We start from the raw sequence: 25,043 nt of genomic DNA, 5'->3' as shown, positions 1-25,043 counted from the left end.
CGGGAATCAAACCCGGGTCTCCTAGGCAAGGGCGTCGATTTCTCTGTAAATTTGGGGGGCCCATTCAGATGCAGAAGGCAATAAATGAGGATTTTAAGACAAATTGCATACAAATTATGCTAAATATTGTATATTCATAAATATAATGCGGGGCCCACATGAGTTTTGAGCGGGGCGTGCCCCTCGGTCCCCCCAGGATCAGCGGCCTTGCTCCTAGGGCAAAGACGCGTACGTTAATCACATAGCCACGCGGGAGCTCTAATTATATGTGAAACACTCAGAAAACGAAATATTATCAGCAGAGTGATACATACGAAAATCATTTTCAAGATGCTTAGAGAAAAATGTGTGTTCGTTTCGTGTAGTAGCTACTTTCACAAGGATGGAGTGGAGGGGAGGACGCGTGTTTGAGTATCATCTTGATACAACGAACTTTATTTCCATCAACACTTGTAGTGACTACAACTGTCTCAAACAGATTGATTTTTTTTTTTTTTTATGAATCTGAGTTTCTTACAAAAGTTTGAAAGTTTGTGCGACGACGGGACTTGGTACTTGTATCATTAAAATAAGAAAAATAAAGTCCTAGTTACGTAAGTGTTTCACTAAATCTTAAGACAGTTGCAGTTTGAAGTGGTCTTGTGCGTGAGTGGTAAATACAACAACTTCAGTGGTTAGCGTGTTGTTCAAAGTTTTTCTCTAGAAGCAATTGAACTGACGGACTGTTGGTAAGCTTGCGGAAAGTTCAACATGCTATATAACTGGAAGAGGGTTTTAGTTCAACTGTTTTGGATCAATGAAACACATTAAAATAGACTTAAGTGAAAACATCCACCAAACTAATATATCAAAATGGAAACATTTCATGAGACACCAAATGGCGCTAATTGTGTAGAAACCAGATCATTCGCATCTGAAGGACGATTTTGGTGTCACTATTAAAAGAAATCTCGTGCCATAAATAAATTTAGCATTTCACTGAAAGGTCGTACCATTCTGTACTTCTCTCATTTGCGTTTCTATGGTGATAGTTACGCTCTGCGCACTTCGTGGAACGATTGTACGCAAGATAGCCAGTACCATGCGTAATATATATATATATATATCACTAAGAAAAGTAGCAATAACCTAGTTTTCATTCACCAAGACAATTTAAGAAGATACATGAAAACTTAGTAACTGATTTATTTATTTGACAAAATGTAATAATTAAACATTTCAAGTGGAATCTTGCTTTAACTCTCATACTACCCAGATCTATTAAAGTAAATACATTTGCATGAGGAATCTCGGTCAAAGAACGTGATGTTGATGTATGTGCGGAATCGATCGATTTTCGCAGCGAAGGTAGGCAAGCAATATTATTTAACCTGTTGAGTTCATTCATGTTGTGCACCTTGAATCAATATTGACTTACTCTTTTTCCTGGCAACCCTGACACATAGTTTTGAACGATTATCGGCGGACAGATTTCGAAGGCAGTCGGAAGATAGCACGCTGTGCACATAACGTGACAGGACGATGTTGTAAACACAGGTTCCTGTGCTAGATTTTACTTCGAAATGTAGGCCTAAAGTTCATGTTCGGACTGTCTATTCACCATCAGGATTAATTCAATACGTAAGTAGATCAAATTTATTCTTATTCAGATTTATATTTTGCTTCTATATGATTTTTAAAAATACATGATAACAATCTTAATATTTACTACAAGTGCAACATACCAATTGAAGTAAACATGGAAAGTAAATACAATGTCAAATTTTAACAATATAAAAAAAACTGTAATAAAGAAAATAAAGAGAATCGCGCGAAATAGACATTTAAAAATGAATGGGATATGGATTGCCACTTTTAAAGTCTCCGTTACCTGTGGAAAAGATAACAAATTGGCACATTACGAAACTCGGCCGAAATAACCGCTCTAATAATTTGCTACAAGAAAGAGTATTCAAAAATATGCTTTTGTTCAGGAGTTACCGTATGTACTAAGTGACAGACAAACTAGAGTGGCCAGATGTCCTGTTTCTGGCCGGACAGTCCGGCTTTTGGAGGTGCTGTCCCGTGTCCGGCTTAGTAGTCGAGTCGGACGCCCGTTTGTCCAGCTTTTCGGTTGTCTCATTATAAATGTTAAACTTTCTATTATTCGGATGGTTCGATGGCTCCAGTCTCAGACATTTCAGAATTTGAAAATTATTATCAGTAATTTTTGTAAGTTGTAAAGTAAGAAAAGTTTAGAGTTTCAAAATTTTGTAGGAAAACCATTAGACTGGCAACTCTAGCCAGGCCATATCAATTATAAATATCAATCTGCTTCATAAGTTTTGTGTTGTTACATATCAATGACGTAAAATTTTTAACATGTAAATGTAGCTTTCCCATCTAACTTGAGCCAAAGATGCCTAAACGCATTTAATGAATTGAAATGTCATTTGTGGTTAAAAGATTTACAAATTCATAAAGTCCGTTTTCTTTTATGTCAATGTGTCCGGCTTTTTAATCATTGCTTTCTGGCCACCCTAAGACAGACATTAGGCCTACATATTCTCACTTGCATGATACTAACAAAGACGATCAATCTTGTGTACCGCTTCACAAAGATATATTGACTTCAGTAACATTTTTATCCTCATAAATGAAGAATGCAATTAAACTGCATATTATATACTGAATAAAATTATGACACAATACCTATAGCTACATTAAAATACTTGTAATCATTACTTTTTTAATGTATCAAATGATACTTTTATCTGAAATTTCTTAGTGCGTATTTCGATGCAGTACAACAAATGCTCCATGTTAGTTGATTGATTAATACCGTATATTTGCGTGTTTCATATTGACACATTTCATTACTTGTTTGTTGGTTGCGGAACAGATCGACAATTTCACGGGCGGAAAAAAAAAACTAAAGAGTCTGTGTATTATATACACAGCGTACCATTCTAAGTATTTTCATGTTGTTGGCAGGTCAATCCAATATAGTAAGAAGTTTTCCATTAATCTTTTCCATTTTTACATGAAAATCAAGAACGCACTCGTAGGGATGGTACCGAGACCGAGATGGACTTTCATATATCGAGACGAGACCGAGATGGACTTTTACATACCGAGACAGACCTCTATAAATCCAGACGAGACCTTGGTCAGTCTCGAAAGTCTCGGTCTCGTCTCGAATATCGATAGTTATTTTGCCTTTACTCAAAATTTGTTTCGTTGCTGTGTGATATAATGTGGGAACGGTTGACTGATGTACAGTGGCAAATTTAGGGGGTAAGCATCGGCCTCAAGCCATTCCCGAAATAAATTTGTGATCATTTATTCGCATTGCACGTACAACACAAATGTTTCTCACCCGTTCCTCAAACCTCTCCCGAAAGAAAATCCACTGCCGTTGTATATAATCTTCTCTCTCTCTCTCTCTCTCTCTCTCTCTCTCTATATATATATATATATATATATATATATATATATAGGCGGATCCAGGATATGATCAAGGGAGGGGATAAACCATACTTTGCCTCTTTATCTAGTGTAAAGCAGGATTGAAGCTCATTTTGTTCAGTGTATACCTGAGCGTAAGGGGGATATAGCCCCTATAGCCCTTCCCTTGAATCCGCGCCTATATATATATATATATATATATATATATATATATATATATATATATATATATATATATATATATATATATATATTAAAAATGCTGAAATTTTGAACCGTGTTGTGTGAAATATTGAAGGGAAAATTCTTTTAGATACCACTAGATAAGCAAGCAGTGTTGCCAACGCAAAATAAAGTTGTATTTTCTCTAATTGCTAATCTAAATGTAAGGTATTTCTAATTTAGATATTAAACAAAACCACAATACCACATATATTATTCAGTGCAACAAAGGACAATACAGTATTACTAACATCAACATTTTGGAGACCTTCAATAACTCAAATGGCATAGACGGTGCAATGCGCATCATTTGTATCTTTGTGTCAAATCCTATGATCATGGTATATGTATTTCGAATGAATGAAGGAACAAATTTACAAGAAATGAACAATTTAACTTTTTCTAAAGACTTTACTTCGAAAACGTGCTGATATATCACGTCTCATCATGTAGATGCTTCCAAAAGACTTAAGTGATCATAATGTCATTTACAACAATTGTTATTTCAAACCGTTTCAGAGATATAAAACAAATGGATAGTGATTGTTATACTGCTGAAAATAACATATTTGTGTTAAATTTTTATAATGATTGTTGCTTTAGTTTGCTTCAATAACATTACAACAATAGTTTTTGGTGGTTTTAATTACAAGAAGTCACAGTTCCATAACTTTAAGCAGTGTTGCCAACTTAAATAAATTGCTATATATTATTCTAAATATAGTGCAAATAACGTAACTAAGCTGCAAAATATTTTAATAACTCGTAATTTGTTATATAGTGCAAGAATGTTTTCAAAAGACGGCGTTTTTCATACTCTTTGGGCTATTTATAATATTAATGTCAAAGTTTTCGTTTCAGCAATACATGTAAATGCAAATTGTAACTGATAACTTTTCAGTAACACTAGTTGTTCCCCTAAGCCTTAGGCCTGATGTACACAAAACCATGCTTAATTAAAAGTTCTAATTACACCCTAGTTACATTTCACTTGTTTTAGTTTGACCACCGACCACCTCAAACTCGATCCATACCATTTAGCTATATGCAATTATTCAAGGACTTACAGTTAGTAATAGATCCTACATATTGTGTTGATTTTTGTTTTGTTTTGTTTTAGTTTAACGTTCCATGATTATGCTAGGGCGTCTAAAGAAGGCGTGGAGCCAATGATTATAATGGAATCCGAACCACTTCGGTCGTTTAACTGTACTCCCACCGGAAATCGAATTCAGGACCACGCGAACCGAAGTCAAGCGTGCTAGCCGCTAGACCAAATGGAGGTCCTCATGTTGTCTTGATTTAAATCATTGAGTCAGTGTTTTCAGATTCGAAGGTCAAAAACTAGCGTGTCTGTGCTCTAAAAGTAGCGGATTGGATCTATTTGTAGGCCAAATATACCGGTACACAGTAGAAATGAATTATTTGGCAACTAATGACTGGTACTAATGAAATAATTTTTAACATGGGCTGGAAAATGTGCTGGACATATTGCAAGGAATTATGGTCGATGGACAAAAACAATTCTAGTCAAGATACTGTACCACGAGATAAAACAGCCTAGAAAACGTCCTTAAACAAGAAGGTTTGACGAAATCAAGAACAACTGGGGAGTAACCTGAAAAAGAATTGCTCGAGATAGATAGTTGTGGAGAAGACTCGGAAAGACCTTCATCCAGCAATGGATTGACAATGGTTGATTATGGTTATGGGTATGATTTTATTATATCTGGACCTCAGAGGTAAACTAAACCAAGTCATAATTTCGCTTTCTTTTTACAGAAGCGAAAAGAAAGTTCTTTAAGTAAGACCTATAGTACTGTTTTCAAAGTATACTAAGTAGTTACAAAGTAATAGGATGCTTTTAGACTTACATTATTACACCGCTAGAAAGAACAGAGTCTATTAAAAAAGTATTGTTAACTCAATTTCGACCGAAAAGTCACTTAGCATAATCTACCTCTAAAGTTCATATATATATAATTATATATACGTATATATATATATATATAGAGGAGAAGGTCTAAATACGGGCAGTGGTCTAAATATGGGCTAGGTGGCATTCTAGACTTCTGTATGCTTGTGTGATACTACCACCTAGTGACAAAGGTGTGAAAGCATTATTCAAGAACGAAGGTGGTGGCGTGATTCAGTTGGCGACAAACAGTTGGGTCTGGTTGATCAACTTGTATGTTTTGCCTGTGTGCAATCATGAGAAAGTTTTATCAGGTATGTGTTTTGTATTATTTTTGACCATAAGAAAACCCAGTTAGAAAAATTGTAACAGGTAAGTTGTATTATGCAGGAATAGCACTTGTAGTTAGTAGAAAACAAAAGGTAAAGAATATTGTGTATGAGTACTGTTGCGTGACAAAGCAAAATCTACGAATGGACTAAATATAGGCTACCTTGCCAGGTCTAAATATAAATTAGTAGCCCATATTTGGACCATCATTGTAAAATTCTCAAAACTATTTCTTTTGTTTCAGCATGCCAAGATCGAAACCTAAGTATACTCAAAAAGACAAGAGAAAGATGTGGAAGCAAGAGGACATGGCAAATGCTATTTGCGCCATAATAGAAAACCGCATAGGGACGCTGAAAGCAGCAAAGACTTTTAATGTGCCACGTACAACTCTGCAAACGTTAAGCAAGAAACACAATCTAACTCCCATTGGAGCAACAACGACAAAACTTGGAAGAAAACCGATATTAGGGGACGAGCTTGAAAAGCAATTGGTAGAATATCTACTCCTCATGGAGCAAAACTTCTTTGAATACACCAGGAGCGACTAGCATCATGAAATGGTCTTCAACATCCATTTAAGGATACAGAGGCTGGAAGATCGTGGTTTGATCTTTTCCTTCATCGGCACGAAAACGTTATTTCACTTCGTTCACGTCTTTTGTTCGCGCTTTTGGTTTGAACAAGGAAAATGTTCAGCAGTTTTTTCGTCTGCTCGAAGATGCTTATGAAAATACAAATATCCTGCAGAGAATGTCTACAATGTGGATGAGACGGCCCTTACAATTGTTCGAAGCAAATTCCCGTCTATAATTGGAAGGAAAGGTAAAAGACAAATAGCAGCTCTAACTTCTGCAGAGAAAGGTGCAACAATCACAATTATTGCCTGTATGAGTGCCGCTGGACAATTTGTGCCTCCCACCGTAATAATTCCGCGAACGAACATGTGTAGTCAGTTAATGAAAGGAAGTCCTCCAGGTTCCGTTGGCGTAGCGCAACCTAGTGGGTGGGTACAAGCCAATTTATTCAGCAAGTGGTTTTCTCATTTTGTTGAGAAAGTTCGTCCGACTGAAGAAACACCGGTTCTGCTGATTCTTGATGGACACTATAGTCACGTTTGAAATATTGACGTCATTGAGATGCCGCGTAATCATCACGTTACCATAATTTCATTGCCACCACACACAACTCAAAAACTTCAGCCACTAGACAAGACCTATATGGGTGCCTTAAAGGCTTATTATAGTGAGGAATTAAGGCAATGGCTTCGTCATTCGCAACGACCAGTTACACCTTATGACATCATGGAGATATCTGGAAGAGCATACCTTAAAGTCCAAAGTGGGGAAATAGCTGTAAATGGTTTTAAGTCCACAGGAATTTTCCCACTAAATCGAAATATTTTCAGTGGTGCAGATTTCATAACTTCTGAAATTGAAGCACAAAAAACATGCGACCTAACCCTTAAACCTACTGCGACCCAAGGTCCGAGCCAAAACAACAATGCCCAAGATCCTGTCCCTTCTACATCATCGTTTGAAAATTTTCCCTGTCTTACATCTCAAGATACTCACAACACAGTATCTGGTACTTCAAATCTAGTAAGTCCATTTCATATTTCAACAGTTCCTATAAGTAAAAAAAGGCTCAGCAATCGACGTAGAAAACCAGCAAATGCTACTGTTATAACGGGTACTCCTCACAAAGAAACAGTTCTTACTTCCTTACAAACGTCCCGTAAATGCAAGAAGTCATTATCGTTGACTACCGTTGACCACAAATTTGTAAATGTAAAAAGGAATACATCTGGACAGAAAAGAAGACAAGGATCTCTGGAATTTGCAAGACAAGAATCAGATTCAGAAGTGTGTAGGATGGTGATTTCTGATTTAGATCTTTGTGATGATGAAGATACTAACTTAGATATGCTTGTTGGACACGAAACGCCTGATGACGAAGACGCAAATTGTATATTCTGCGATAGGAATTTCTCTGAAGATACACAATGGGAGCTATGGGTTAGATGTATAATGTGTTCAATGTGGGCACATAACGAATGTGCTGGTGCGGAAAAGGAAGACTACATCTGTGACTTTTCTAAATAGACAGTCATCACTTCTACATTATTCTTTCACCTTATTTCGTACCTTCAAGCATTTTTCTTAGTTCTTTGTGGCAAATTTTGAAGGTAGCCCATATTTAGACCATACTTTCAAAACTTAACATTATGGCCTCTCTCAGAAAACTGTGTTTATTATTATTAGTCTTGGAATTTTCAGCTATATTTGTAACTCTGTTATAAAGCTAACATCTCTCAACATACTTGGAGTTGTTATTTCGTACATTCCTTAGAACATTTTATTGATATTCGAAAAATAAAAATGGTAGCCCGTATTTAGACCTTCTCCTCTATATATAAGGTAGGGTGAAAATGGATCCAAAATTTAACGAAATTCGTACAGCGAAAAAACATATTTTTGATCCTTCATCTTACAGCAAAACTACGAAAATTAATACAAAGGAAAACTAGAAAGTTAAGTATCACTTGTTTTGCCGGGACAGAGAAAATAGATACATATAGCTCGAACTACCTATATACTTATATAATATGTATGTCCATGTTTCGCAAGTAAATTTCAAGCAATATAAACTTTCAACGTAATGAACGCATGATTAGTTTTCTCGAATAAAGATCACATGTACCGCTCAAAGCTCAGGAATAAGCTTAAGCTATGTTACGGCACTGGATATATGCTTATGTAATATATTACGACCTTACGAACTTGTATAAGAAACAGAATGTACTTAAAGTGAGACGCGAACTATACGAAACATCGGACTTTGAATCAAACTTGTTTGGTGATCCAACCTGAGACCACAGATAGCAAAGATGAGTGCCGTAGCTCCCACCACAAGGTTAAGGAAGTGCCTATTTTAAAGTGTCAGTTAAACACTGAGATGTGAAACAGTAATAAACAAGGGCGCCCATCAGGGGGGGCAAGGTGGGGCGCTCGCCCCCCTAAGAGGAAATCGTACTTGGGAATATCGAAAGCCCAATAGAATTTTTACATTAGTTATAGCAAAATTTGAAACTATATTTGAAACCTCGCTTATATTTGCCCCCCCTGGAAACCCCAACATGGGTCGCCCTTGGTAGTAAAGCATCTGATCAATTTGAAACAAAATATATTGTAGTAATAATTTATTCTATTTGGTAAGATAATGAACGTTATATTCTGTTTTAAAAATTGCAGTCAAAGCAGAATGTATTGGATAACAACTGAGAAATTGTAAAATTTTAATTTCGGTACGATTAAATACATTCGTGGTGTTATGTGTTGCGTTATCCTTTAGGAGGTATTCAACATTTCTGATTCAAAGGAAGAAAATAAACTAGTGTATAGTATTGGAGTTAATTTAATAGAGTTTAATTGTATAGGCAATACTGAGGCTATTTGAGACAAAGTCTATTGCTGAAAGTGAAATATGCATTACTATTAGGGTTTTATCCCAGGTATGTTATACCCACTGATGATTGAATCTGAAACATACCCATGGGAAGTATTAGCGCTAGCAAATTAGCCATGAAGAGGTAAATCATACCATGATTCTAAGTCAAGAATGAAGATAAAATATAAGAAGCGGAAACGGCAGACTGTACGATAATAATACTTTCACAATTTTAATTTCACACTATTTATTTCGAGACTTTCGAGACGAGACCCGAGACGTGACCGGGACTTGGTCTTCGAGACCAAGACCGAGATCGAGACAAGCATCTGTTGACCGAGACGAGACCGAGACCGAGACGGCGATTTTTGACTCGAGACGAGATCGAGACCGACACCGCTACTTATGAACCGAGACGAGACTGAGACTGTACAAACTCTCGTCTCGTCTCGTCTTGATACCATCCCTATAAGAAATTCCCAGAAACTCTTCCCCCCTTGGAATTTCTGACTTTGCTACAATTGCTTGAAACATTTGTTTAAATACTGAAAATATATCCCTTATATTGCCAGGTACAAGTAAACGTCTGGTACTTTGTTTTTTAAGTTAGTTCGTAGGTTAACAAGAAATTTCTAGTTTTATGCCCCATGATTATGCTCTTTAGACTAACGGAGATAGATGAATTAATAAAAGCGAGAGATTATGAAACAATTGGTTTGCTTTGTGGTAGCGTTCTGTTCAGCATCGAGGCTATATAAGACGTTGATTTACAGCTAAACGTAGAATCCGAACAATATGAGCTCTCACGGAAATCAAACTTGGATCTCCTGTGCTGAAGATAAGTACGCTGATCACTGGAATTAGAATGTGGAAGGAAACGGGAGCACCCCGAGAGAACCCGTGGACACTATTACCCGTTGTAAATTCACATGGCAGGAGATTGGAGCAGGGTACACATATGACGATGTCTGCGAATCTCAGAATTTATTGGGTTTATTTTGTTTAAACGATTTTTGACTTCCTTAAAAAAATGCTTAAAAGTTTTAGGTACAGGATTTGCGTCGTAGATGGATGGGCACGCTAGCTCAGTAGTAGAGTGCTTACCTCTTGCAGGTGGGGTCCCTGGTTCGATCTCTGCCCAAGTAAGTTCGTGATGGACATCGTGTCCGTAGGTTATCTCGTCTCCTCCCACATTCTCATTCCACCATTTTTTCCATCATTATTCACTTGCATTAATCAACTGTCTCCCCCTTTAACCTAACGGGCATAATCATGGGACGTTAAACTAAAATATTTCATTTCATTTTTTCAACGTAGATCCCGTAACATTGATGGTGCATCCGAGTTTATTGGCAATTTTCTTTGGCAAAATTTGACTTGAGTGGTTTGGATAACATTTAACAGATTTTTCCATAATACAATCATAATTCATAAATCTTGCAATATATTCAGAACCCAAACAGCAGGCGGGTGTATACGCCGTGATCGAACGTAAATACAAGGTCAAACTGGCATAAGATATAGTGTGGAAGCGGACTTTTAGGGATGACATTCCGTCATATTTTCAGTCAGTTTTTGCCGGAAGTGACGTTAGTGCTAAAATCACGATGCTTCAAGAATCAGCAGGTGGTGGACAGCAGGACTGACTTGTTTTAGTCTAATGACAGGACATGTTACTGACTAGGAATTGAGGTAGTACATGAAATTAGCTGCAGACTGTCCAACACAATGGGCTAAAAGAGCATCTTCACCCAATTCATTGTTGACTCAGTGACCTAGTGACCTGGAGTAGCCATAAGAATGACAACATCTACAAAGTGATGGCCATCATGATGTCGGATGGTTACTGTGTCGATATCATCGTGAACTTCATGGGTAAGATGCTTGATGGCGCTATAACCATTGAGTGCTTTGACAGGGATATGGATAAGCTCACCATCTACAACCCAAGCAAGGTACTTGTTGAAGGCGGCTTTAGTCGTGTCCGTGAAATTTTCGAGGAGCACATCATCGAGGTCTACTCGCCGGCATCGAAGGAAACTGGTGAGAAGCAATTGTCGACGACCAACGTCAACCTGCTCCACAAAGTGATCCAGTGGCGCTCTAAGGGCGAGAGTTTCTTTGGAAGGCTGCAGAGCAAGTTCAAGTACTTTGGCGGCACTCTGCGCAATGTGAACCTTGAATGAAATAAAAAGGCGTACAGGATCTGCGCCGCCATGCTCAACATGTTCCACACGCCATCGAACCCAAGGCTGTAGCATCATGACATGATCCAGTGCATGATGGAGCGAGCAGAATTGGACAAGCTCGCCGATCTGGTGGACGTTTCCAGTCCGTCGCTGATCCGAGTCACGTCCGTGAGGCACTTTCGACGAATGACCGAAGTTGGCCACATTCCACAGCTCATGACCGACGATCTATACATGATTTCTGCAGTCCGTATCAGCTGGCGAATGCTCTGCCAGATTACGGCAGCAACCAGGAAATGAATGCGTTCGCCTTCAAGCTGGAGTAGCATGTAGGCCCATCACTCGACCACGTGCGCTTTGGAATGGACATTCAGCAAGAGCACGCTATCCTGATGTGTCGTGTCAAGTCCCGGTACATCTCGACGAAAGTCCCTTACGTGTTCGTACTGTTCGTCGGTGGACACTATGCAACGGCCAGCCCACAAAGCTGTTCGCGAGTACCTCTGCACTGCGACTCTGGAAGAAGAACTGTCGACTGCCGTAGCAATATGATGGCAGTGGGCTTGTGGGTATGCCGGGTACACGGCCTGGGGAATGCACTTCCGCGCGATGGCTTTCCCCAGCGAATGTTTCTCATGAGAGATCGAGCGGAAGACGAAGAGTGAGTGACTAGTTCCAAAATCCTTTTGCTATATGCTCAGGGTAAATTGCACTGGGTGTAACTCCGAAGGCTTATCTATTTTAATCTCTTTGTAACCTTCTTTCTATGGATAGGTGCTGATTGCCACGGGTGCTGACTGCCACAGCCAATTATTGGTGCTGACTGCCACGACTGTCGCTGATTGCAAATATGAAGGTGCTGACTGCCACGAGCCTGGGAGAAACTGTATTTGGAAAGAGAGGAATTAATCCCTCATACTAAATTTATGATTATTAATTAATTTAGTAGGGATTAATTTAGTAATCATCACAGCAAATCTATATGGCATCCTATAAGTTACAAAGTTGCTCACTAAGTGGAACGACATACATTTGGATGTTTATAAAGGGATTGTCTTTTCTGTTATATGTACAATTTGCACATTTCATTGTTTATATTAATTGTTTTATTGTATTATTGAATGGATATGATGGTCTGAAGCCAGCTGACAAGGGAAGTTTAGGAGGAGCACTCGCCTGCAGAGAAATAAGCATGTCATTTGAAGGATCAATTCATGCTGATTACAACAGGTAATAAAACTCTTGTACGTTGAGAACTGTTCGAGATATTCAGCTTGGAAATTTATATGAGAAAATGAGTGAATGCACGTTTCAATGCGTTACGTATTCTCACCCATGGCGAAGCCTGATGGTTTGAACTTGCTATTGCTTGATCACTGGTTTCCATTCACAGACAAATTGTCCATTACAAGTTGCATGACGGATGGCAAAGACATAATGGTTGAGAAGATACCAAAGAGTTGCACACGATTTGTGCAACCATTTGATGTGTTTTGATTCCGATCAATCAAAGATTATGGCAGGAGATTTGTACATAGTATGAATCTTCTTCATCTGGACGTTATAATGTACCAACGAAACAATCAAATAAAGTTCGTGTCCATATGAATCACTTCCGATCACCGCGATACATTGGATTGTTTCAGTTTGCGTTCTGCAAGGCAGGTTACGAACAAATTATAGGCCTATAACTTTCGAATCACTTGTCGAATTTGCTTTTTGCTTTGGTTCTGCGAACTGTTCTCTTGACGGATGCAACACAATTGCACATATAAAATGTTCATGGTGCAAGGGAGTATTTTGCCTGCGTCATTTCTTCATAAAACAGAAGAACAACAGTGATCAATTTTCATCTCTAACCTATGATTATTGTGAACAATGTAACGACTAATTGTATCTAACAAACCCGTTAGTTATTGCGAAACACTTTTTTCTGTTACTTCCGATAGCTTTCAATTCGTAGGTCAATATTCGTTACTAATTATGTTGTACTTAACGCGCATAAATGCGTATATCCTCATTTTCTCATATAAACTTCCAAGTTGAATATCTCAAACGTACAGGAATTTTATAGCTTGTTATAATCAGCATCAATTGGGACTTCAAATGGCATGCTTAGTTTCTCTGCAGGCGAGTGCTTTCTCCTGAACTTCCCTTGTGAGGTACAGCCAGCAGTGCTTTTTTGATGGAACTTTCAAGAGCTGCTCGAAACAATTTGCACAGCTGTACACAGTTCATGCTGACATAGGGAGTTCAAGTGAGAATACATAAATCGTACCAATTTTGTACGCACCGCTCCCTGACAAAACTGAAAGTACACTCATGTCCAAAATTATTGTCGCATATTTATAACTATCTTCTTGTAAGAATATAATTTGATAATTTAGCAGAGTACTTTTAATACATATATTATGTGTATAATCAGTAAATTTATATTTGTGGTAAATTTCATAGGAAAAGAATTGTAAATACGAAAATCATAATGAGTAAAAGAAAATGTAACTAAATGGACAAGAAAATTTTATTTTCGTTTTATTGTTCTTATTTACTGCTCTTTTGACATGAAATTTACCACATACTTCTCTTTGCCGATTATACACATACTAACATTATAAAAAGTACCGGGCGAATTCGTTATCAAATTATATTACTAGAACAACATATTTATAATCATGTGACAAAAATTTTGGTCATGAGTGTACATACAGAGACCTGTTTACCTTTGTTAGGTGTTGGTCTGAACAACACGATCCTAAGGATCATCTAGTTTCTTTCATGCTTCTTGGCGTCTGGTAATGTTACGTCTAGCAACTTTCTCTCAGGCTCGTGGCAGTCAGCATCCCACCCTTTCGATCATCCGTCGTAATGGTATTTGTAGTAGTAGGGAAAGGGGGAGGAAGAGGAAGATACGGAATATGTTCAAATTGCTGAAGTATCAAGTTAAACATTGCCCCCTCTCACACTCCTGCGTACACCCCTAATAGAAATGATTTTGCTTACTTCCTTTTCGCTCTTTTTAATCTTTTCTTTCTCCCCATCTTTTTACTTTCTACTACTTGAGGCAGTTTTATCTCAAATAATGTCCAAATTAGTTTCTTTTTCCTCTTTTGAACTATCTCAGAATTTTAAAAAAATATTTCCTTATTACCTTTCGTTCTCCTAACTTTCTATACTATTTTGGATTTTTTCACCATCTTTTGTTCAGTTGTTCTGCTGCACATAGTGCAATTTTTATTCTACACAAAAAAATTGAGGATTCTTTCACATTTTCATAAACCCGCACAAATTATGTTTTTCTTCTTTATAAAAAAAAGTTATTTCGCCAAACCTTTTCTTTTAATTTGGGCGCCCCCACTCAAACACTAGGTTCTGAAATCAACACAAATTGTGTCTCAAATAACATTACATGTTATAAGCTAAGTGTATCTGCAAACTTTCGTTGCAGTACGATATATATAATTGCTGATCTTGGAAGTTTGTTTGATATTGGCTGTTTCCAAACTCACGTGGTTAATTAAAGAAAACACTAAATCTGCTTCATATAAAAATATCACTAACAAATATAAAATATTAACCTCACCTAAAATAAAATAAGATTCACATAGCACACGAATAATCAATTATTATTTTATATGTGTTCATAGGCGTGGCTAGAACTTTATATTTGGGTGTTCACGAAGAAAAAATTAGGTATTGTGCTTTTTAATGTCTTTGTAGCGTTGCAATACAATCACTTGGATCTTTAACTGCACTAATGTTTTTAAAGGAATATTAATTCACTAGATAAATGATAGAGTTGAAAATTTCTGGATATACAGTAGCTATGTAGTGAAAAAAAATCAAATTGCATAGAAATTATACACACGCACAATGTTTATAATTATTACAAACAAATATATCAAATACAACAAATCATAATCTGTAACAAGAGACGTCTGTCAAAAGGTACAATGTTCTTAAATTCATCAATAACTTCAGCTACATCAATAGACAAAGCTCTTTCCTGTTCCACGAACAACAATAGCAGGGCTTAGAATCTATCCTGCTTCTAAGTTGCTCTTAACTTACTTTTAACTTGAGTGAGCTTGGTGTAACCTCTCACACGTGCAGCTTGTGACAGGTATAGAAGAGAAGCGCCGTGTTACAGAGTAGAATGCAGTAAATATCTTCTATCTATCTTGTCTTTCTAATCACCGAAACCACTCCCGTAGCATAACAGAAGAACCTCCCTTAGGTAAGATTTTCCTTTCAAAGCTCCCAACTCGTCTCCTGATAATTTGAATGTTCTAGCTAAGAGGGTTATTTCTTCATCCTTTACATTCAAGTCAACCAGATTTCTCATGCACGGCATTGATGACTCCAATAGTTTCTTAACTAAATCTCTCATCAATACTACAAACAACTGAGTCTAAAAACAGGATAATGACAAAAAATTCTCATATCTTCCTTTGTTTCGTACAAATATTGTAAGCTGACTTGATTTCTAGAAAACCGAAATCCGGAAAACCGACATTTCCGTTTTCTCCAAAACCGGTTCGGTTTTCTTCAAAATAGGTTCGGGTTTCTTCTAAATCGGTTCGCTTTTCACTGAAACTGGTTTCGGAGAAAACTTTTCGAAAACACACAAAACTATTTCTGTGGAGACGAAATCGGTTTCCGGAGAACAATGAAACACTATTCTGGTCAAAAATAGAACCAATTTTGGAAAAAACCCGAAACCGGTTTTGAACAATATCGAAACTGGATCCGGTAAAAACCGAAGCGATTTTAGAGAAAACCGAAATTGGTTTCGATTGTAGAAAACCGGTTTCTTGAAAACCCGTTTTTTAAATTTTCAAAAAGTGGTTTCGTTTTCCCTAAAAACCGGTTTTTGTGCCTACCACTAATCAAAACCCTATCCGACAAGTTCACATTGAGATAAACCGGTATCTTCTAAACCCTTAAGAATTGTTTTAGTAATGTGTTCGGTATTGGACTCATTTAATGGAATGAATCCTAAGTAAGGATTCGCTCACCTTACTTTCACTGAAGTCAAAAATAATAATTCCTATCGATAATTGTTCTGCACTCACAATATCAGCTGTCTCGTCTGCCGACACTTTGTAATACTTGGAAGACACAATCTTAGCTTTTATATAATTTTTGAATAAAACATTACCACCAATTGATATGACCTCATTCTGAATACGTACTGACGCATACTTGACGTCTTCAGCGGCAGTCTCAAAGTGCTGTTTTAATAAACCGTTGTCAGAATTGAACCTAAATTGGAAAAGATCATAGAAATTACCGAAATTAAAGTCCTTCCTTCTCAAAGATAAGTCATATGTTGCACAAAATACAATTAGGATGTAACTCAATAATTTGATTATAGCATTTCTATTCTCCTCAACTTGTTACTGAGCTGCTTTTTTACTTTCAATTCAACAGGTAAAGTTTTGTTAGTCTTAACATTTGAGAGTTTGAACACGTTCTATGGACCCGATTTGCTATTCAGAGTTTTTGTGTGAACGAACACAGGCAAAGAAGTCATTGTACTTTTGGAATGAAGTTGCAATAAAGGACTCCTGAAATCACATTTTTGTGGATGACTGAAATAAAACGCAATACCTACGTAGCCTTTCCTGTAACTTTCTAGAGTAGGAGAATCAAGGAAACTGATTGAACCATTTGTTGAAAGAGAGAGCAATTGAGCGAGAGCAATGCGTGTTTCTAATGACTCATCTATCTGTCTCTCCCTGTCGAAGAAGTTTTGGGAATTTGGGAAGACTGAGTAATTCTACCTTGTTTTCTAGATATTTGACATTGAAGACCCATCAAAGGGTTTAGCAGGTAGCCAGACCACAAAAGTTGTTCTCGAGTGTCAATTAAAAAAGCAATTGCAACTGCTGTCAAGATAGAATTTTACATTTGTGCATCGGGTCGACATATAGAAGAAAAACATCCAACCTGTCACACATGTGGAAATCCACAGATAAGAAGTTTTACATATTTGAAAAATACGAAGCTCCAGTTTTCTTAGCAAAATACATACATTTTAAATATGAAACAATTACTTCTTATTTCTGGAGATATTAGCCTGTACTAACTAAATTCCAGGGGGTGTCGACTGACCCCTTCGACTCCCTATGGACGGCCATGGTCATACATGGAGAGTATATGTGAGACTGCTAATGTACTTTTAACAAACATGTTTATCTATTCTTTCTGTTTTGTTGTGTGCACCTTTGTGTGTGAAAGCATTATACTGAAAAATAACTACAAGTTCTAAGTTATGACAATTTTCGCATGCAGAACCATTTGAAATATTCTAGACATGATTAAGTAATGTTACAAAGAGAATCGAATCAGAAACATAAATTTTCGAACTCGAGTATTGGATATCATTAATCCACTAAAAAAATTCTGCAGTAATACTGTATAGATGGCTTACCTGGTCCGTATCGGTTGCTGTGTTGTTTTACACTTAAGGGCAGAACAGGGGCGTCATTTAGGAGGGGCAGGAGGGTGCTCTTACCCTTCTCAAGCGAAGTCTGAGATGACGCTCCTGGGGCAGAACCGTACTGAAAGTGGGCTTAGAATTCAAAGCAATACGTCCCCTTCGGGTGGAAACATGTTATCTATTTAACTGGGTCTGAGATCCGGGTGACCTCGAGGAAAGTCGTGACCTAGAGGACCAGTGACACTGTCGCGCTAACGCAGCAACATGAGGAAATAGAAAAACTTAAATTAAAAAGAAGCCAATTCTGGTTTCACTTGGAGTCAAATTTGAAGATGCGGTCTGTGGCAGTCAATGGACTTTGTGAACTGTAGCGTCAGAGAGCTTTTATCACTATTGAGCCTAGTTATCCAATCTAAAAGCTATCGAGAAAAAAATATGCTCGATGGAGTTCTTACCAGTGTAATCATATTGAAAACATGAGTATTATACCTACTAATTGATGTATTAGTCTATTAATGACTCCATAACATACTACAGTCAGTCAGTACATTGGCTTGGAACAAAAGAACAAAAAAGAAATAAGCATACAATATAATGGGAATTTGTTCTATTTTACATATATAACCTTCCCCTTACCTAACCACATACAAATACAACATATACAACTATAGACATGTAACGGTTGTCCATTATCTTAACTTATAACACATTTATTGATCGAGCTTATCCCCGACTGGTTCTTTTCATCACGGACAGAAAATCGAAAGAAAGAATAATAGAAAACAACAAATGCTAAAAGAAAGTTCTTACAAAAGTTCAATTACTTCATAAATTAATCTATTCTTCTCATGATATATCACGAACAGTGGGATACTTCGGACATGGTACAACGAAAAAGCTCTTAAGATGTTATGGTGAAATATCATAAGAGTACTTTAACGAAGGAAATTATTCCTCGACTAAGGGAATACGCCCATTGTGTGGTCCCCGTTTCTATTTCAGATCATGCCTGATAGCAAATAATAGCAGTAAACTTTCTGATGTGATAAACCTGATACTTGAACGAATAATGTAATTTGATTTTAACGGAGGCAATCATTGATTTTTCTCACTTATTGAAAGTTAACGTCCATTGTCAACACTGATGCATTTTTTTTTTTTTTATGAAGGGACCACTTTTATCAGTCAAAATGTTCTACAGACCATTCTCCTCTTGTTTCCTTCGAAAGCATATATACAGTAAAAATTGTTTTCAACGGATTCCTTATTAAACGGAAATATTTCATAATCCCATGAATTGAAGTGGGGATAAGATGTTAAATTCCCTTCATTAAACGTAAACTGTTACACAGACAATGGAAATAAAAGTAAGCCTTTAGTGGAAATTTTTAAGTTTAAAAAAGCTTTACACATTCTATGAGACTTTATGTATATGTATTATACGTCTGCGAAAAGAATTTCATTCTCTTGTTAACTTACATATTTAACCTTTGTTCTACCAAGCCCATGTAACCATGTAACGCTCTAGATACTGCGCAACTTTTTGAACGAAGTGCAATGTTTATAGTGTTATCTTTAAATAAAGTAACTCATTCCCGAATTGGTTCAAAGATATAGAGACATTAAGTTCGAACAAGAAAGGTGAAGGGTAAACTCTTATCAGGATGCTGTCGAAAGTCTAAAAGTTCAAAAAGTTACCTTCCGGTTAAATGGTGCTGTATTTTAGCGTGGTTTCTTGTGACAAATTATTGCTGGAAACAGTGGCGTATTTAGGGGGGCTTCCGGGCTTAAGCCCCTCCGAAATCTTACTTACTATAGTAAAGTATATGAAATATCTTGCAGAATTTTCACATTTTCAGGCAAATCCTCCCCCCGAAAGTTAGTAAAGCCCTCCCCGAAACAAAATCGTAAATACGCCACTGGCTGGAAAGTACAGCAGCTAAGGAGTGCTTTTTCGCTGTAATTTTTATTTTTATTCTCAGGTTTATATGTAATATTTGAAACAAATAGTTATTCAGTTCTTTTCTTTTTTATAAATAAGTAAATAAATATTTCTATTGTTTTGGGAAATTGCAAACACACAGCCTATATAAATGGAATCATGCAGAAGAGATTCGAAGACGCTACTAGACACCAGTATGACTGATGACGAATCCTGCATGCATTACAATACAATAAAACTCCGTTTTTAGGCTATCGCAGCATTGCATTTACCGAACTTGCTTTTCTTGAGTTAGTTGTTAGTGACCGCAACCACCGCTTGAAAATGCCCTCGTGTTCCGACTCGTTTGATTGATTGATTTTGAGTTTTACGTCCCGTTCAGCAGCGAGACTATATGAGACGTGGACCTACTGATTAACGTGGAATCCGAACCACATGAGCTCCCACCGGGAATCGAACCTGGGTCTCCCACGCCAAAGGCGTGTACGCTAACCGCTTAGCCATCGCTGTTTCTGAGAATATTTTAATTTGAATTATTAGCCACTGTGTTCTTCTAAGGGGTTTCGTGTGTGAACCAGAAGAAACTGTTTTTCGTAAAATAACTTTTTTCCGCAACGAAACGACCCACAATTTGCAGACCAAAATAATATATTTAAAACCCAATTCGTCGGATATGCATCTCGTACTGAATTTTATGACTTTTGGATTTGAATATTTCTAGAGAAATTGAGTTTATTCGCATTCTGGCGCTGATTTAAGACAGGAATAATTTGAAAAGGGGTAATCTGAAGTCCAAAGAAGATAATCGAAAGTTTTTGTCACAAACGAGGTGTCCCTGCTCCATCACGTGTGCAACCACTTCGAATCTGCTGTTGACGAGAAAGAGAACTATGCATTGTCGACACTACACTAGCGAACTTCAAATACACGAAACATCCTGGATCCCAGAAAAACAGGTCGAAGTCAGAAGCTGTTTCATGCTTTAGATGCTGTTTCATCTGCATCTTCCGGCAGTATTTCCTCCTTGCCAATCATCGGTGATCTAAAAGGATGGAATCCAATAATTAACTGATTCATATTTGCTTTGTTATCTTTAATAACTTAAACTAGAAATACGAATCACTGTACAAAGTAACGCTTGTTTTCATTTTAAAATAATAACTGTGTAATAGTTTCGCCAACTAACTGAACAAATTGACTTCATCAGACATTATGAAGCTAATATGTTCAGTTAGTTGGCGAAACTGTTACACAGTTATTATTTTAAAATGAAAACAAACGTTGCTTTGTACAGTGGTTCGTATTTCTAGTTTAAGTTAAAAGATTTCCTTTGGAAAACGACAGTATGCAATTTCAAAGAATTAAGACTGGTTAATTAAGCAATTTCATTGGTTAAAATAATATTATTACGGAAATATCATTTTTTAATACTTTGATTTATTGGCGAAAAAACACTAGAAGTGTATTCAGAATACAAGCATTTTGCAATAAAAAGTTCTACCATTATTAGTTTTTTATTGTAATAACTCACAAAATAAGCAAAAAAAAAATCAAAAAGTGTTACGTAACAAAGGGAGAATGGGTTCGGTCTTGTGTTACGAAGTGTGACAAGAGGGAAGGAGGGGTAAAAATTGGTCAAAAATAGCGTTACGTAATATGTGGACAGCCCCTAAGCAGCAAATGTGTATAGTCCCGCTACCCTTGATTATCGGCAAAAATGAAGAAAACGTGAGTACAGTATTTTTTCTATTCATTGTAAATTTTACCTGTATTAATTCATAGTAAAAATGAATACTGTTGTGAATAAGGTATTTTTTATAAAGATAGTTGTTGAGTACTTCAAATTATATGCGTGTAGCGAAACAGTCTTTACAAAAATTGTTGCGGAAGTACCACAGGATTCTGAAACATGGATATTTGGATAGGGCACATACTAGTTCCAAAATGAAGTCTTGAACCGACTACGATAGGTCCCATAGTTTTGGAGCTATGGACCTTTAAAGTTCATTTTTTCATGTTTTCGGCAGCGTATAACTCCGAAAGGAAGCATTTGTGCACCCATGTTGCTCTATACTTTTTGTCTTGTCTTGGTGTCAGGAATCACCTCCCAAGGGTTGTTAGTGTTGTTTTGAAACACCCTGTATGTTTTCATCTTTTGATATATTTTCAGTATTAACATTTTACTACAGGATTCTTTCTTGGAGTGTATAATTTATTTTTCTTTCTTTCTTACGTTCTTTTTCTTTCTATGAACCAACTTATTTTTCATGTTTGCAGGTTTTTTCATGCATCCGAAACGTAGCTGGAAGCTTCAAACATTAAATATGGTCAATCCAATGCAGAATACTACATGGCATCAGTACATCAAAGTCTTAGTCAGCAAAACATTCAATTGGCTTACAATTATTAATTGCTTTATTCATATTAATTGACTAATACGAAAAAGAAAGAAGAAATAGCAGTACAGAAACAAAATGAGATTTGTCAATCCAAACATTTGTAATAAATTTTTGAATTGGTTAAGAAATGTAGAACGAAGAAACTCCAACAATAATTAAAAGTTACTACAGCTATGAACAGCTTTGTTGATGCATCAGAAGCTGGTAGAAAAATTAGTATGAATAGCGAAATAGTTGATTCGGAATCGAAAATTGGGGACTGTGACACCGATCAGACTCAAGACAGTACAACCACAGACACTGATTCTAGAGGCTCTGATGAATCTGCAAAAGGTGGTAATAATAATGATAATAATAATGAAATATTTACACGAAAGGAAATAAACGAGATTTGTAACGAACCAAAAATTCCACGAAGTTCTAGCATATCCAACATTACTAGAAAGTCCAGGAAAAATCAAAGTGTAACTTATGAAAAACTGAAAAGGATCAAATCGGCAGTGGATAAAGCTATTCAGGTAAGAATTGTGTGCGAGTATCGTGTTTTTATATTTGTTTCTCAAATTTAACATTTACAATGTTTTTTCTTTTCTTTTAGTATAAAGTAGTTTTGCAATGTTTTCTTGGCTGAATATTTAAAAATGTCTTATATTATTACGGACAGTAAAATGAATCATATACTTGAAGTTTCAATTTTGTACGGTAGATGTCAAACGCTGCAGGATATCTGCTGTCATCTGACGGCGCGAAGTGTAACTTCTACTGCCCTTGTTTGAATAGTAGAAAATGTGATAGGGATGCTTTACCGTTAAGGTTATCGTTACCCGTTAAGACGTTAATGAATTGACCACATTAATTAACTTGAGCGAGATAATTGATCTAGCTATCTATTGCTAAAAAACAGAATTCAAATATGCGTTTTCGTTAAAGAGTTATCGAATGGAATAACTGACGAATGAAAGTCACTATTAACGATTAACATGTTAAAGGATTGACTACATTAACGAACTCAACCAAGATAACGGCTTTAGTTAACTATTGTAAAAAAAAAAATCAAATATCAGCTTTCATTTAAGAGTTACTGTGCGAAATAATGGACTAGTTAAAGTCATTGTTACCTGTTAAGGTATTAACGGAATGCTTCCATTAACGAACTCGTTTGAAATTATTGAATTAGCTATCTCTGCCAAAAAAAAAAAAAAATCACTTTTGTTCACGAGTTATATTTTGATCTTTTATATCCTGTCAACGAATATATTAAACCGCAATTCCATAACAAAAAAAATAAAAACTACATTTTAATAAGATAATCAATTGCAAAGTAGGAAACTTTTAAGTACAAGAATCTCAATCGTAATTTTGTAATTCTTCGACAACGTTATTTTATTTTGTCGTAAATATTACCAATTTGAATTTAACATTTTCATATATTTAGACTTAATTAGTTCTTTGCTGCTAACAGAACAATCATATTGAATACGAGCAAGTCGAAATTCGTAGGAAAAGAAGGGAATTTAATGCATTTATCAGGACCTGTGAAACCTCGATCTTTTTCGTTAAATGAGACTAAGTGTTTGGTGCTCCGATCAAAGTAAATCTTGTATAGTAGGGAAAGATTATATATATCGTGCACAGTATAAAAAACACTACTAGCAACTAAAACCTAATTTTTATGATTTTGTTACGTGATTTAAATAAGTAATCTCATTGGAAATTGAAAGGACAAAATTGATTGGCTTATTTTTATAATGGACATATTTTCCGGGTATTTATTACTCATCAACTCGACGATTAAAATATTACTTCACCAGTCTAGAATACATTTTCTATAGTTCTTACGCTCCATACAAATCATTTTTTTATGTTTTTAAGATGCGAAAGTAATTACAATTCGTCTGCTCAAGTTATTAGGACCTGGACGTTGAGGAAGAATCCTCTTTTTTACGAGTGCCCGAAGACGAAGCTTAACATAATATATGTTCATTTTGGATCATTGTACGTCAGAAAATGGTGGATTTTATTTATCCTTTTTTGCCTTTTTCGGTGTTTTTTGTTTATTTCTTTTCTAAAGTTTTTCATAGGTCTTAACGTCTTTTTTTGCACTTCATATTTCGACAATAAAGTTATTGTCCATTAACTCGAATCACCAGCACCTCTTAAACACCTTTGCTTAAGTAAAGAAAATACAAAAGATAAGACATTTTGAGAAGACCAGATCTGCAATAATCACAAGTCGATAAGGAGGCGTAATAATGTCCTCCAGCAAGGGGGGTGGGTGAGGGGAAAGTTTTCTTATTTTAGTTTGTGGAAGAAGGACAGATCGTTAACCTACCAGATGCTTCTATTTCTTGGCCATTATGTTTATTAAATATGTTTTCTAATTAAATTGGATCTTATTTTTATGTTCTTTTTCCAATTTTTAGGTCATTTTTTTAGATATTTTAGGTTCTTTATAGGTCCTTTTTAGGCAATTTTTATGTCTTCAACTTCCGAACCCTACTTATTATACTAAATTATAAGTTGGTTTTATGGCAGAATATATGATCCTTAGTATATTATTCTTCATAAATTAACTTAATGTTTCATAGATTGCATATACTAAGTTAATATTTTCACTAAAGTATCACAAACTACATACAAATTAGTGTCTCCGACAAGGGCGCCGATCCTGGGGTGCTCGCCCCCCGAAAGCTCATGTAGGCCCCCT

General features: G+C 36.3%; 1 protein-coding gene across 1 annotated transcript in view; it reads left to right on the top strand.

Annotated features, from left to right (window-relative positions):
• Positions 1–1,491: 1,491 nt before the first annotated feature.
• The window catches only part of LOC145692918 (tubulin monoglycylase TTLL3-like), a 61,238-nt gene continuing 37,686 nt past the window's right edge, over positions 1,492–25,043 (top strand). The window contains exons 1-2 of the mRNA XM_081768473.1: positions 1,492–1,620; positions 22,215–22,854. Of these exons, the coding sequence (XP_081624599.1) occupies positions 22,510–22,854 (345 nt within the window). The 5' untranslated portion in view covers positions 1,492–1,620; positions 22,215–22,509. The remainder of the gene's footprint in view (positions 1,621–22,214; positions 22,855–25,043) is intronic.

This window comes from Thermobia domestica, chromosome 8 (assembly GCF_964235325.1).
Source record: "Thermobia domestica chromosome 8, izTheDome1.hap1.1, whole genome shotgun sequence".
In the NCBI taxonomy this organism is placed as follows: domain Eukaryota; kingdom Metazoa; phylum Arthropoda; class Insecta; order Zygentoma; family Lepismatidae; genus Thermobia; species Thermobia domestica.
This window is presented reverse-complemented; position numbering and strand designations above follow the sequence as displayed.